Source organism: Bacillus rossius, chromosome 12 (genome assembly GCF_032445375.1).
Source record: "Bacillus rossius redtenbacheri isolate Brsri chromosome 12, Brsri_v3, whole genome shotgun sequence".
In the NCBI taxonomy this organism is placed as follows: Eukaryota; Metazoa; Arthropoda; class Insecta; order Phasmatodea; family Bacillidae; genus Bacillus; species Bacillus rossius.
The window spans coordinates 8,693,858-8,708,485 of NC_086339.1; the positions used below are offsets into that span (position 1 = coordinate 8,693,858).

At 41.8% G+C, this 14,628-nt stretch overlaps 1 protein-coding gene across 1 annotated transcript in view; it reads right to left on the reverse strand.

Annotated features, from left to right (window-relative positions):
* Positions 1-14,628, reverse strand: part of LOC134537479 (protein trachealess) — a 504,924-nt gene that overhangs the window by 308,417 nt on the left and 181,879 nt on the right. The window contains exon 3 of the mRNA XM_063377954.1: positions 4,254-4,301. Coding sequence (XP_063234024.1) covers positions 4,254-4,301 — 48 coding nt within the window. The remainder of the gene's footprint in view (positions 1-4,253; positions 4,302-14,628) is intronic.

Genomic DNA, 14,628 nt, shown 5'->3' on the forward strand with positions numbered 1-14,628 from the left:
ACAGTAACGCCAAAAAATGTTGCCACGGGAGGGGGGGGGGACCACAGGAGCAAAATGAAAAAAACAACTGAATGAATTTAAGTGTGTTTCTTAAATGTATCTTTAACGCCAAAATACCACAACCTAACGTAACCTAGGCTAGCCTAAACTAGCCTAACCTTACCTTACCTAACCTAACCTTCGTGGCAGTCCTGCAATGACATTTTTCGGCGTTAATGTATTTCGGCGTTGTGGCACACAGCAGTTTTCTAGCTGTCGGTGTTGTAGTCAATTTGGTATTCGGCGTTATGGTTTTCGGCGTTATTGTACGTTCGGCGTTGTGGTGCATCCCCGTCGCCAGGCGACAAGCCCGCGACGCGACGGCGGGGCCGGGGGGTCATTATGCTGATGGGAGGTTGCGTGTTCGGCCCCGACGTTTAAGGCTGTGCTCCGGGGTAACATCTCCGAGACCAGCGCGCTCCCGTTAATTATTCCCCCCTTTTTTTTATTATTAAAAATTCATACGCGCAGAGGCGGAACTGCCGCGCGCGTCCACATTCCCTCGGAAACCAGCCGCCAGGAAATAGTTCGTAACACTGCAAAAAACATATTATAACTTCGTCCAACACATGGCTGCGGTTATTTCTACATGTTATATAGAATACGTTTTCGAGATAATACTGTAAATTTACTTACAAAAGCTTGGAGTGTAATTTGTTTTATTCAAACTGATGTTTCATTCAAGGGTAATTATTTTGAACCGTTGAAAAGATAATCGAATACTCAATAACTAGACTTTATTTTGTTTTATTATGCTGAAAAATATTATGGAAAAGGTTTACAAATAACTACTGTTGGAGTTACTGGGACAAAACAAAGCATAAATGCCCGGGTTGGATTCCGAACCCAGTGTCATTGCGAACATTATTCTGTACTGATTGTTGTTTTCGTTTAAACGTAAAAAATTTAAAAATATCCGAAATTATACATACATATTTCTGTTACATTCTGGCATTAAGGCACTGTTTATCTACCTGTTTACCTACGTTAGGGCGTTCTTTTCAATAATTTATGCATTGAGGGAAGAATTATTTATAACATTTTAACATAATTTTGCCGACCCTGGTTTTCACTTAAAGTTACGGAGAAACCAAAAGAATACAAAAAAAACGCACAGCCAAAATCAGCCAACGTGAAGTGTTGAATGAATTGACAATTACAGAAAATTCCTTTGGAAAGAATCAGAAAAATACATTACGTCACAGACAAACACAGTCAGTTTTAAGAACAGGAAAAAAAAAACAGACAATCATCAAACGACAACAAAGCGACAAAGAGACGAACTCAACAATGATATAAAACAGATAATCTGGACGACACAAAGCAATGAAAACACAGTCACACACAAGCGAATCCAGTGCTTTTCTTGTTACAAGTATCATGTTGTTATCAGTCCACTGTGTTTGTCCCGCGATATTTTTTCTGAGTAATATTCCTTTCGCGGAATTCTCTGTGATGTATATTCATTTAACGTAGGCTGGTTTTTGGTTTGTTTTTTTCTGTGTGTTTGTGTACTCATTCTTCTGGTTCATTCTTGTGGTTTCTCTGACATTGTACAGTGAAAACCAGCAATGGCGTACTGTCAAGAGGAGTGTCCTAGCCTTCCGAATGCTGATCATTGTCATATCATATTGTCATTTGCGATGTGTAGAGTTTAGGTTTCGGTTCCGGAGAGACAAGGAATTTTATGAGATATTATAATTGTGCTCAGTTTGACTGATCTGGCCAGTGTGTCAACAAACTACTTTGGCAAATCATACTTGACCCCAGCATCCCCGCGTCTTGCAAAGTTTTGAATAGGAGTTTCAAAATGAGTTACGAGTCACCAGGGATGATTTTCTGACTGCTATGCTTTGTGCTATGTTTATTGATCAGTGATGATGTTCTAGAGCACCAGACCACTCAAATGATTAAAAGTTTCGTTCGTAACATTACATAAACTAAGTCTTGGAGCTACAACGTAACAATTAATTTTGTCTATAATCTCGGGCTTTTAATGAACTACACTTTAGTGATAATTCGTCAAAATCATGCAGAGACGAGTGCCACCGAACACATATGAAATTAATTTGAGGTTAGTGTAATAACGATCACTAAATATGCGAATTATAGATCTCTCTTTAATTATAAATCCTTGTTATTTGATTCCAAACTAGTGATCTCATATAGAGGCGAGGCGGGTGGCCATCCACTGATTCTGCAATGGTTCACTGTCGCCAATGCCACTTCGCTTCTGTGTACTTAACTGTTTGTTTCTTGAACCTTTGCCCAAAGATTTCCACAAACAAGATGATGCTTTACCTGAGGCTTCGAAGCCAAGTACCCTTTCGACATGGGTCACCTGGTAATCCAAGCAAGCCGAATTACTGATTCCGTTAGCTGAACAAACTTCGAGACCGTTATACATTTGTTTGCCTCCAACAGCAGCTTCTTTTATTTTACCGTCAGCTCTTTTTTGTCGCACCTTCTTCCGCGACCGTGAATGCGAACTGTTGCGAATTGTCTGCAGATGTGTGTCAGCGGGCCAAACGGTTTCTTCGTTCACCGTGGACTGCTTTCAAGTCGCCCACAAAAGCTTTCTACTCGTCGCCAAAATGTATCTTAATAATTTTTTTAACGAGAGAGAGATCATCCTGTTCCTTTCATCCAAAATGCACCGCGCCAAACCACTATCTCTAATAACATAACTGAGTGAAAGACAAAGGTTATCGTGTCTGCTTATGAAGGCATCGGAAAAAAAATTGATTAAAAATATTATCTATTCTTAAGGCTGGAAAAATATTTCAAACGGCTGGAGGAATTTTCAAGGCGAATGTCGAAAAGTTTGTAACTACTGCGTGCATTCTGGTTTAACAAGCCAAGACAAGAAATTCCCGTCATTCGGGGAATAAGTTTGGCTTTTTTTCTCGTGGGCTGTATGGTTGGGAGTTAAGAACAAATTTAAACATATCTGAAGTTTTTTATAAATAGCTTAAAAATGAATACTTTACATTATTTCTTAACAATGCAATGTTTCAAACCTGTTACAAATTACAATCATATTTTACATTTAAAAAAAATTATTTTACTAGCCCTCAAGCTTTTGGATATTTAAACTCCATGTACTTTCCCAGGGTTGCTACAAGCTTGAAATTACCAAATTCCCTGACGTTTAAAACTTTTCCATATCTGAATCGCCAAGTTTCCCTGATCTGCCAAACACAAATAATTCCGCAGCTCATTTTGTGTGGCTCTATTTCTGGGGGGGGGGGGGAGAGAGAGAGAGAGAGAGAGAGAGAGAGACGTACGGGCTTTCAAATTAATCACCTTGGCAAACACAGAAAAATTAATAAATTAATGGCATAATAGATAGATACACTTGTTTGTATACAATTACTATAATTTCACGTTATCGAACTTGTAATATAGGCATCCGAAAATTAGTTTTACACCTTTTGTGTTTGCAGTGAAAAAAAAAAAATACCAGGGTTTCAGGAAAGGAAAAAAAAATACCTCAACGGAATTCCGTTATTAGTAAAATTTTGAGCAGTTGTTGAGGTGGGGTTGGCGGAAGTGGTATTTACGGTTTAATTTTGCTGCCACAAGGAAAAAAAAATTACAAAATATTTGTTGATTTCCCTAACTTTTCCAGGTATGTATTTGCTGACTACTGACTGACATTTCACTATTTCTCATGTTTTCCGTACCTGTAGCAACCCTGTTCCTACACCCTGGTCTTTCGGCCCGCTCTTGGACGCAGAACTTGCGAAAGCTGCAGCCCACGCAAACAGAGATAGAAGCGCGCACCCAAGGCTAGCCAAACAGTCAAATGACCCTGGAGTGTTCCCATCGGCTAGAGACCGGAAAATTTCGCGATTTCAATGACCTGTAGGATATACTCCATGATCCTCTATGCACTCGGGAAAAATTACATCTGCTCATTGGGCTACTGACTCGTGACACACCTGTTGACTGGGACGCTAGTGATTCGATACTTCTTTTGTTTAAGGTTTTTTTTTTTCCATTGGCCGAGAGTATCATTCACAGATAAACTGTGGCCCGATCACCGATGCAGTAAAAAGGGCAAACGTTTTTTTTTTTTTGGATTCCAGACTGTCACGAAATGAATCCGCGAATTTTTCAGGTCTCTGACCCATCGCCTAGTCCCGCTCGGATCGCAAGCTCCGCGGACACCTGGAAGCGCGCGCACAACACCCTCGCCACGTGTTACTCACCGCGCGTTGACGGAGGTGGGGTTGCCGACGTCGTCCACGGAAGGCTTCCTGAAAGAGAAGAGGTGCGGGTTACTGACAGCTCCCCGGCCACTCTGCAAGCATCAGACCCGGGCCAGCGCCTCCCAACCCCCGGGCCTCCAGCGCCATCTGGCCACGGGTACCAGGAGGTGACTATACTTCTCCAACCACCCAAACACGAGGAGCGTGTAGCCTGTGTCCGTCCGTCTAGCACATGGTTCCCAACAGTTTCAGACGTCGTATCGTCCAGATACCATCTCCCCAGCTAAACAATTTCGGATACTTAAGACAGTTTAACATGTTTACATTCAATTCATTGTCCTAAAAAAAAAAATGCCTTCAGTGAAGTACCTATATAATTGTGAGATAGAACTAATTCTCGTTAGGAACGCAACATAATCATTTATTATTTTTAACCTTGACATAGATAGCTATGGTACTATAACGTGTTTCCGTGTTTCAATGAGTGATTTTAATGTATCCTTATTGTGCTAGCTTTGTACGTAGTTATGGATCGATTGCGCCCTAGTTGGTTTGAGTAATAATAGTCATAAGATATAGGTTTATTTTAATTTATACAACATATTTTATTTTAAATATTGTGAAATTCAACTTATTCGTTTCTGAAATTCTAATACACTAATTTTTTTTATTTTTTAGATTTGGGGTTACTGAAGCATGATTTTTTTTTTATTTCTAAATCACAACGACTGCCGAGTTCAAATTGAGAACCTTTGCAGGTCAAACTATTTCTTTAAACCCAGTTACTGTTTGTAAACAGCTAGGCCTACACTAAATACATAGGTATAACCTATAATCCCGTGTTTTTATTCCTATACTAATAGCCAAAAGAGCGCTTTGAGCACATCGGGGTTGAGAAACACTGGTCCAGAGGAACAATTCTGGACGATCATCGCCAAGTCTCCTGGTGCGTCACAACGACATTCAAGTGCGTGTCTCCGCCCATTCGTGAAGCGTGAAAGAAAATTCAACCGAACTGATCTGAACGTTCTTAGGCCATATGTTGAAAGCAATTCTAGAATACTTCTGAACTAATGTGCGAGATTGAATAAATTCCCAATCATAAGACCTTGTGTGGAGCGAGGAAAATGGGTTTTTGAGAGAAACGTAGAAAATTTTTTTTTGCAAATCGTAATTATGTAATACATAATATGACAGTTCACTACATAGGCAAATGTATCTTTAGTTTTCAAGTTTCAGTTGCCAGTTGCTCATCTCGTACGTTTTATTTGTTTGGGAGATATGTTTCAAAGATTTTTATCTCTCCCATTCACACTCGTGGGGAAGCACAAGTTACCCATGGCTGCTTACTGAAGGCAGGCGAGAGACCAGCTACGTGGCATGAGCTATACCTTGCGGAGTGGCGAAGGATCGTTCAGGCGCCTCTGCACTACATCACACCACAACACTGACCCATAACTAGGGACCGGAAAAATTCGCGGGTTCAATGACCTCTAGGATGAACTTTATAGTTCTACGTACACTCGGTAAAATGTCACCCTCTTATTGGCTGCTGTCTTGCGAATGTGTCCCAATGTAGCAACCTGTGATTCGACACAGCTTCGGTTGAGTGTTTCTCACTGGCCCGGAGTCATCCAGGTGAGTTGCGAGCCAATAGCAGAGGCACCACTGAGGTATAGTAACTGTATGAATTTTAGGCTGTCGTGAAATGAATCCGCGAATTTTTCCGGTCTCTACCCATAACTTCAAACATGCTTCACTATTCTATATTACAGGGACTGGATAAACTAACGAATCTGCATAAATACAAGCCAGACTTCAAAAAAAAATTAACATTGGAAGAAATTTTATCGTAGAAAGTATCATTTAGGTTCAAGACAGTCTAGGACTAAAAAGACTTCCCGCAAAGGTATCGGCCTTCTACGACCCAAACTATTATGCATACTACTATGAAGTCCAGCTTAAAGAATATTGGACCCGCAGGTTTCTCCAGTCATGTTTCATTACAAGATTCATGGTCATACGTTCACAACGACCAACAATCCTGCAGGTGAATTGTTTTTCCAACATAAAACCATCATAGTACATTCACGTATTCCAAGGAATTAATTTGGTAGCAGGGCAGACTTCATGCTGTTTTGCCTCTTTGATAGCTCCGCTATAGTAAAATCAAAAATTTAATTTAAATTTTTTTTCATTTTTTAAATATTTATTATTTTCTTCATTTAATAATCACTTTTCATTTTTTTCAAAAAGTTTTCATTAAATTTGTTCATTTATTTTTATAAATATTTATTATTTATCAATTTAGTTATAAATATTAAAAATTGGTATTTTAATTTGATGTTCCATTAAAATTTTTATCACAAATTTTTTATAAATTGTTTTATTAAATTAATTTTTTATTTTGTAAATATTAAATAATCAATAATAAATATTTAACATTAATAATTTAATAATATTTAGTATTAATTATATTAAATAATAATATTTTAATATATATTAATAAATAATACATACGGATAGTAAAACTCAATTATATTGGAGCACTTGAAAAAGTATAAAGGCACAATTTTTTTTACTAATATTTACGAATAGTAAATAATATTAATCAAAATATTCAATTTAAATCACTACTGAATATAATTTATTAGTACATATATAATTCGCATTGTATGAAACTAAAACACGTGTTGTGAATGTAGAAACTAGAAACATGTGGATAAATATTATAAATATGAAAACAGAGATCAGAGGCGACGAGCGTTCCAACATGCGCGACTAATAGAGGTTCTATTTCTATTTTGTTGGTAGCTTTTTTTCTAGACTTTATGAGCGGTTTAGCGGGCAGCTTCAACCTGTTAATTTTGTGTTACAGCGATGCGCGCGCATCTTAAAATTTCGCTTTCATCATTTTTTCAGAACGCGCCTAAAGAAATATAACTTTAAAAATTGACGTATAATTTTATATTTTAATTTATGTTTCAATCAAGTGTGATTTTTTTTAAACCATGGAAAAAATAATCGAATACCAAATAGGTAAGTGGACTTTATTTTGTTTCAACGTGCTTATTAATGTACCCAGTTAATGCTGGAAAGCTGTTCAGGGAACGGTTTACAAATAACTAACTACTATAGGTGTTGGGACAACACAAAGCATGAATACCCGGGTGAGAATCCGAACAGAAATATTTTTAGAGATACAGTAGTAGTTCTCGTGTAAACGTACAACTTTTAGCCCGCTTCACGGAGTTAACTAAAAGAACCCTCAGAATGACACATACGTACAGAGGCGAATTTACAAATAGTAGCATTTTATTTATTATTTATAAATTAGGCCTACAACTGGGGCCACATTATATGTGGTTCGACGGAATGATCGCTGAAGTCCCGGAAAAAAATTTTTTGTACACGGATGTTTCTGTTCCGCTCGCAAGAGGGAATCCTACTTTTCACAGACGAGAGATCCAAACGCCCGAAAGTGAATCTTCGGGTATTTTTTTTTGTTCATTGTAAATAAATATGGCGGTGTTGATAAAAGGATACTAATGGTCAATCAGGTTGGATTAGCTCATTATAAATACTTTAAAACATTGTGTACGGTTGATTTGGTTAGGATTACATTAAAGATACTGTGAAATCATGTAAACTTCGGGGAACTTCGGGTATGGCTCTCTCGTCTGTGAAATGAAGGCTTCCCCTCGCAAGAGGCTGGTTGGGGTAGAGAGAGAGAGAGAGAGATGGCCCCTCAGGCAGGCACGCGGAAGAGTCGAGGTTGTTTACCGCCGGCAGGTGAACGACAAGAAGGGGGCGCAGCCCCGGGACGGCGCGTGCTGAGACGGGGTCCCTGCCCGCCGGGGGTCTTTGTGGAGCTCATCACCCGCACTTCTCATGCTAAACTCCCGCGGCAGCGTGCCTCGAGTGACAACCTCCTCCTCCTCATCCTCATCCTCCTCAATCCTCCTCACGAGGAACACGACAAGATTTGTTTGCCCGGTATAGGCCTAGGCCTCGGCTTCAACTCCACGGCGTGTTTGTTACATTTATTTCCACACCACAGTCTCACACCCCCCCCCCCCCCACCCCACCCCACCCATGAAACAATCTTCACCTTCTATCATGGTTTGAAAAAGATTTGATATCACGAGTTCGTCCAAATATTTTTTTTATTTTTTACTCTTCAGAGCGCGGGCTGAATGGTTCTTCGTCCCAAGGAACAAAGGTCGTCTCCAAAATCCCATCACCCGTGTCCAAAAGTCCAGCCAAATGCCAGATAGCAAAAGCGTATTTTCGCAGGTGTTTTAAAAGAATCATAATCAGGAGACATAATTTTTTTTTCCAAGTGAATTCGCGGAACTGGCAAGTGTATTCTCATTGGACACAGCCTAGAGTGCAGAAGTAATGTCTCGTCTCCGAATAAAACAAACTAAAAATTTAAAAAAAAGGGGGGGGGTTTGTCTGTAAAGTCGGTTTACGGACGATAATTTTACGTGATAGCGTCATATAAAATTTTTCAAATTGTTGCTTTTTAATAGCCCGCCTTAACTTGTTTGATATTATAGAAGATATTCTCGCACGGATGGTTGGCCGGTTCTTTGCACGCTCGGCTCAGGCGGAACGTGACAATTAGTCGTGCTTTTTCCCGTGCGTGCAAGCCGGCGCTCATCGATTTATAAGACGTTATTACGTAAAAAAAATTATTGTGAGCGAGTCTTTCAGTATATACTAGTCAGGGATGTGTAGCATCTAAAACGGACCAACGGGCGTTCAGAATTGTTTTTTTTAAGGGGGAAATGCCTGGCCCTTAAGGACGCGTGTTGTATGCTGAGACCGACAGCGCAGTCGGCGCCTGGCCGAGCGGCTGGGGGCCAGTCGGGGTCCAGACGTCACAGCGGGTCGTTACCACAACGCCGAACGTACAATAACGCCGAAATACCATAACGCCGAGTGCCAAACTGACCGCAACGCCGACAGCTAGAAAACTGCTGTGTACCACATAGCCGAAATACAGTAACGCTGAAAAATGTTGCTGCGGTGAGGGGTGGGGGAGGAGGGGGGGGCCCACAGGAGCAAAATGAAAAGAGAAAAAACAACTGAATGAATTTGTGTGCTAACCTTGCCTAACCTAACCTTTGTGGCAGTCCTGCAATGACATTTTTTTTTCGGCGTTGGTGTATTTCGACGTTTTGTGGTGATTCGGCGTTGTGGTACACACAGCAGTTTTCTAGCTGTCGGCGTTGTAGTCGATTCGGCGTTATTGTACGTTCGGCGTTGTGGTATTTCGGCGTTGTGGTGCGTCCTCCGTCACAGCCTCCGAGGCGACCAGGCGGGGACGCGGCCATTATGCAGATCGCCGGCTCCAACGACGTGATTGGGCGCCGCGACCACGCTGATTACACGCTCGTGCGTAGCTCACTTCTTCCCCCCCCCCCCAGGAGAAGCTACCCCGGCTCGCGTCCGACCTTTTAGGGCCGGCGTCCGTCAGCGCTGATAGTGCTTGGACCCGGATGCGGTTGTCGACTGCTTTACGACCAAGCGCGGCTCCAGAAGGGGGGGGGGGGGGGGCGGTTGGGGGGTGATAGCCCCTCCCGAGACCAATTTTTATTGATTAGTGTATATTTATGTTTACTTAAATATTTAATTTCATATGTTAAAATTTTATCTACTAAGCTTCTGTATTTGAAACCTGTAATTTGTAAATAATATTCCAAGTCTAATATCTGACCACTTTAATTTTTTTGCAACTACGACCTTTCTTTGTGCGATAGCCCTTCCCGAAAAGTCATCCTGAAGCCGCCATTGGCTTACGTGTTAGATTTTTGACACTTTTACCTCGTGCCTTTTCATCTTCGCTTTAGGTACACGCTGACAAAATTACCTTGGCTTCTTGGTTTGTAGCCGTGTCCTTGGCAAATAAATCACCGACGTTTCGGTCGACATTAATAGGTAATTGTTCCCTGATGATGGTGACTGCAATGTCGACCGAAATGTCGGTGATTTATTTTCCAAGGACACGGCTACAACCCAGGAGCCAAGCTACTTCAGACAATGGCCGTGAAACCCTGCGAACATTATTCACGCTAAAAAAAAGTGTTCGAAGGAACATTCATTAAAAAAAAAAAGTAACCGCAGCGACAAAAACTCAGTGTGACACCGGCCTGAAAAAGGACTAACATTCCAAAATTTTCGTAAGTGTAATCCGACATGTCTATATTGAACTATTGGCAAAGTGAAATTGCTAATTTCGTTCCGGACCTACACACACACACACACACACACACACCAACACACACACACACACACACACACACACATATATATATATATATATATAATGAATATACACTGACTAGAAAAATTAGCGGGTTTAGTGACCTCTAGAATGTACCATCCGGTCCTTTCGATGCTCGAGCAAATATCACTTGTTCATTGGCTGCATACTTGTGAGATGTCTCAACTTGGTATCTTACTGGCCTAAAGTACTTCAGATTAACTGTGGTTCTGCATTTTGACTTTCATATATAGATTATTTCCTGATTAAATGTTATATTATACCTTGTAGGCTATTTAAATTAATTCCTCTTTTTAACTTCCAAATTCATAAAAACTAATTTTAGATTTCTTAATTTTATTTTTTATTTATTTATTCGTCAATTGTTACAATTTTAAAAATGTTTTCATTAGACAAAATACCACACGTAGATTTATGTGACTAGATGCAATCACACACGAGCTTGCTTGTTAAATTTCCTGTTTAATTTAATGATTTATTGTCAAAATGCAAGAAAAAGAGATGAAAATGAATTGAATTTAAAAAAAATTAGGGGCTTTGGATTTGATGCCAGCACCCTGGCATATGACAGATTATCCACAGTGAAGGCTACATCAACAAAATGGATACTGTTAATGCACTCGACGAATATGTACTCCGGTTGGCAATTAACCTACACTCTCTGGCAATCAGAGCGTCTGGCAGGCAACACAGCTGTAAATATTCCTCTGGGATTCGAACCCATGTTCCCGGAACTCGTTCATCTATCATATCCAACTTTTTTTCCTTAACTTGCCCTCAGCACACCCTGCCGCTTATTTATTAAACTCAAACGTACTTCAAAAATAACTTTTTTTCATTCTTGATTGACATCACAGTAACCACCTAATTCTAAGGGCATATATTTTTCGCGAAAATATATCGAAACCAGTTGTTAGTTTAAACACTGTATCAATGTATACTGTAGCAGGTATACTGTCGGCACACGAAATCACCGACATTCTATGTGAAAGTAAAAGAGACCTGATTGAGCCGGTCAAATATGACCATAGATTCTATTTCACGCGGAGGCCAATTTAAAATGAGGAAACCGCTGGTGCGGGCTACCTCAATGCAGTCTACTGATCGTTCAGGATTTAAAAAAATAATACCTGCCCCTGAAATTTCCAGTTTCATAAGTGGAGAACGGAAAATGTGGCGAATTCATTTCGCAATAGCCTTAAATTTAAATACTTTTACTATTGTGCTGGTTCTGCTATTGGCTGAATGTTCATATGGATGTCACAAGGCCAATTAGAAACACTTGAAAAAAGGGGCCACGATTACAAGCTACCCAGATTAAACGTCTCACAATTCAGGAGCCAGTGAACAGGTGAAATTTTCCCAAGAATTGAAAAGATTGTCTTTATCCTGAAGTGCTTTACACCCCCGAATTTGTCCGTTTACCTGTTCACAAGTAGAGGTGGAAGGTGGCAATCCGCAGCCTGGATCTCTCCGAGGACCCGTGGTTCAGTTCCCGGGTCTGTCAGCCGACCCGTGGTTCAGTTCCCGGGTCTGTCAGCCGGACCACGTGGCCTGCACTGGCTGTGACAGCTGCAGCTGCAGCTCACCACGAGACAGTGCTGCCTGGCCGAGCAACATGTCGGAGCTAGGGGCATGCAGATCCAGCGAAAATATTTCGAGACTAGATGAAAGTTAAAAACACTACAGCATCGTCTTGTGTTTCGTGAATTGGGCTAGTTTCTACCCAGGTGCATATCAATTGTAACAACACCAATCACAGTGATTCATCGTGGAAGTAAAACGCGGTCCTGAGTGGCCTCGGTCAAATAAGGCAGCGACTTCTCTCGCCGGACGGCCCGCCAATCACAAGGAAGAAACCACAGGTGCGTGAATAAATACCTTGTTTCAGTCTAATAAGGGTTCACATCTTTTCGCGAAACATGCCTGCCCCCTAGTCGTAGCCTAGTGCCTGCTGCGAGGCGCAAGAGGGCTCGCGCCGCCGGTACAGGTAGTGGTATAGTCTGACTGAGTTAGTCCGAGCCTAGTGCTTGTTGCGGGGTGCAAGCGTGCTCGCGCCGCCGGTATCTGCGGCGGCTGAATGGATACACGAGCCCGGGGCGGGGCGGGGCGGAGGTCGGCGACCCGCGCGCCCCGCATTAGAGACAATTCGGAAATATGCCGCCAGGAGGCGGGTACAGCGGCGGCCATGCTGGCCGGCAGCAAACCGGCGCGATACGTTAGGGTCGAGCGGCGCTAGTCCGAGACAAGCAGTGGTCGCCTTTAAGGATCGCGGACTATTCGTGTTTGCTCGGCGTTTATCAGCAAATATTCTATTGGGATGCTCTTCAAAATTCACGTAATGTTTTCGCGAATTACAAAAACGAAATTGTCTATAAACTTAGGGGGGGGGGGGGGTAGTATACTAAACTATTTTTAATGTGTAAACATCTCAGCTCTCGGTATATGACATTTTATAGAAGTAATTTCGTGAATGGAACGAAGTGGTATAAAGTAAATAATCCTTCATAGCAAAGACTACGTATATTTTCTAATGTCAATATTTTCTTCGAGTTTAAGTACTTTTGTCCTTCATGTTTTGCGAGATTAATTTTATATGTTTCTATTTTGTTTATCTCTTGGTATTGACCACCAAAAGAAAATGTTTGTACCTAATTCATTACATTTTTTTTTGTAATGCTACCAATTCACGCGAGTACAAATTTGTAACGTCGATCACGATTGGTCGTTTAGTTTCAATTCAGACATGAACTGACTCGAATGTAGGTACTAGGTGTTGCAGTCGAACAACCGGGTATACCTGAGAGGCGCTTAACGGGGCCTCAGTGTTCCCAAACGCTGCAAGGCGTCGCAATCCAGAAGCGAGCGATCGTTTAGGGGCATGTATTTTTCGTGAAAAGATCTGTACACTCATTAGACTGCAACAAGGTATACCCGCACCTGTGGTTCCTTCCTTGTGATTGACGACCGTCTGGCGAGAGAAGTCGTCGCCTTATTTGACCGGGCCACTCAGGACGCGTTTGCTTCCGCACTGAATCTCTGTGATTGGTGTTGTTACAATCGATATGTACCTGGGTAGGAACTAGGCCAATCACGAAACACAGACGATGGTATAGTGTTTTAACTTTCATCTAGTCTCAAAATCTTTTCGCGAAATCTGCATGCCGCTAGCGATCGTTGCTCAACACGGCGGCATCGCTCAGGCAGCTTCCGGTGTTTCAGCCGGCGCGCGGCCGAACAATGGCAGCTCGCTCGGCCGCGAGTGTGGGTCACGTGGTCCGGCCAAGAAAGCCCCCCCCCCCTCCCCTAGACTTGTGCGGGAGATAGGGATGTCCCAATCCGCGTGAATGCTTCCTGTCGGAGCCAGGGCCGGCTACACGAACACAGAAAAACAATAATTCTGTGCTTTTACGAAAGATTACTTTGGAAACAATTGCCAGGAAATAGTTTGTAGCAATTGCGTCGCCAGCCGTTGGCCTAAGGGGGGGGGGGGGGAGAACAAGTTGTGGGAAAAGTATGTATTTTTTTTTTTTTGCATTTGGCTACATTTTTTTGAATCTCTATGGTTCTAGTACTCTAGGGGGTGGGTAACTGCCCCCTACCCTCCCCCTCCCTGGTGCCGCCCTTGGTTTGTAATACCATTGAATATATATATATATATATATTCAATGGTAATACCATTGAATATATATAATGTATAGAAGTCGCGAGCCCAGGTTAAATTTTCTGTCCGGTTTCTCAGAAGAATTGTTGTAGTTCCAAGCTCCGCCGCTGCGATCGCTTTCGTCGCTGTGTATCGGCCGTATACGCCCCTGGCGGTATTTGGCAGAACTAGGTTAACCAGCCCAGTCGTGACATCATCCTTCACCCCCCCCCCCCCTCTTGTAAAATCCCAGACCCACGATTCAAATTACCCGGCAGGTCTTATCAGCATCGTTAGGCGACCTTGAAGAGGAGCTTCCCTTACCGTCGTTTGAGAATGATGAAATCCCAAAAGAAGCTAGCCACGGAAATCACTGAATGATGGGATTCTGTACCCAATGAAGTGAAAATTAGCTATTAAAACTTTGTATTGGGCCAATA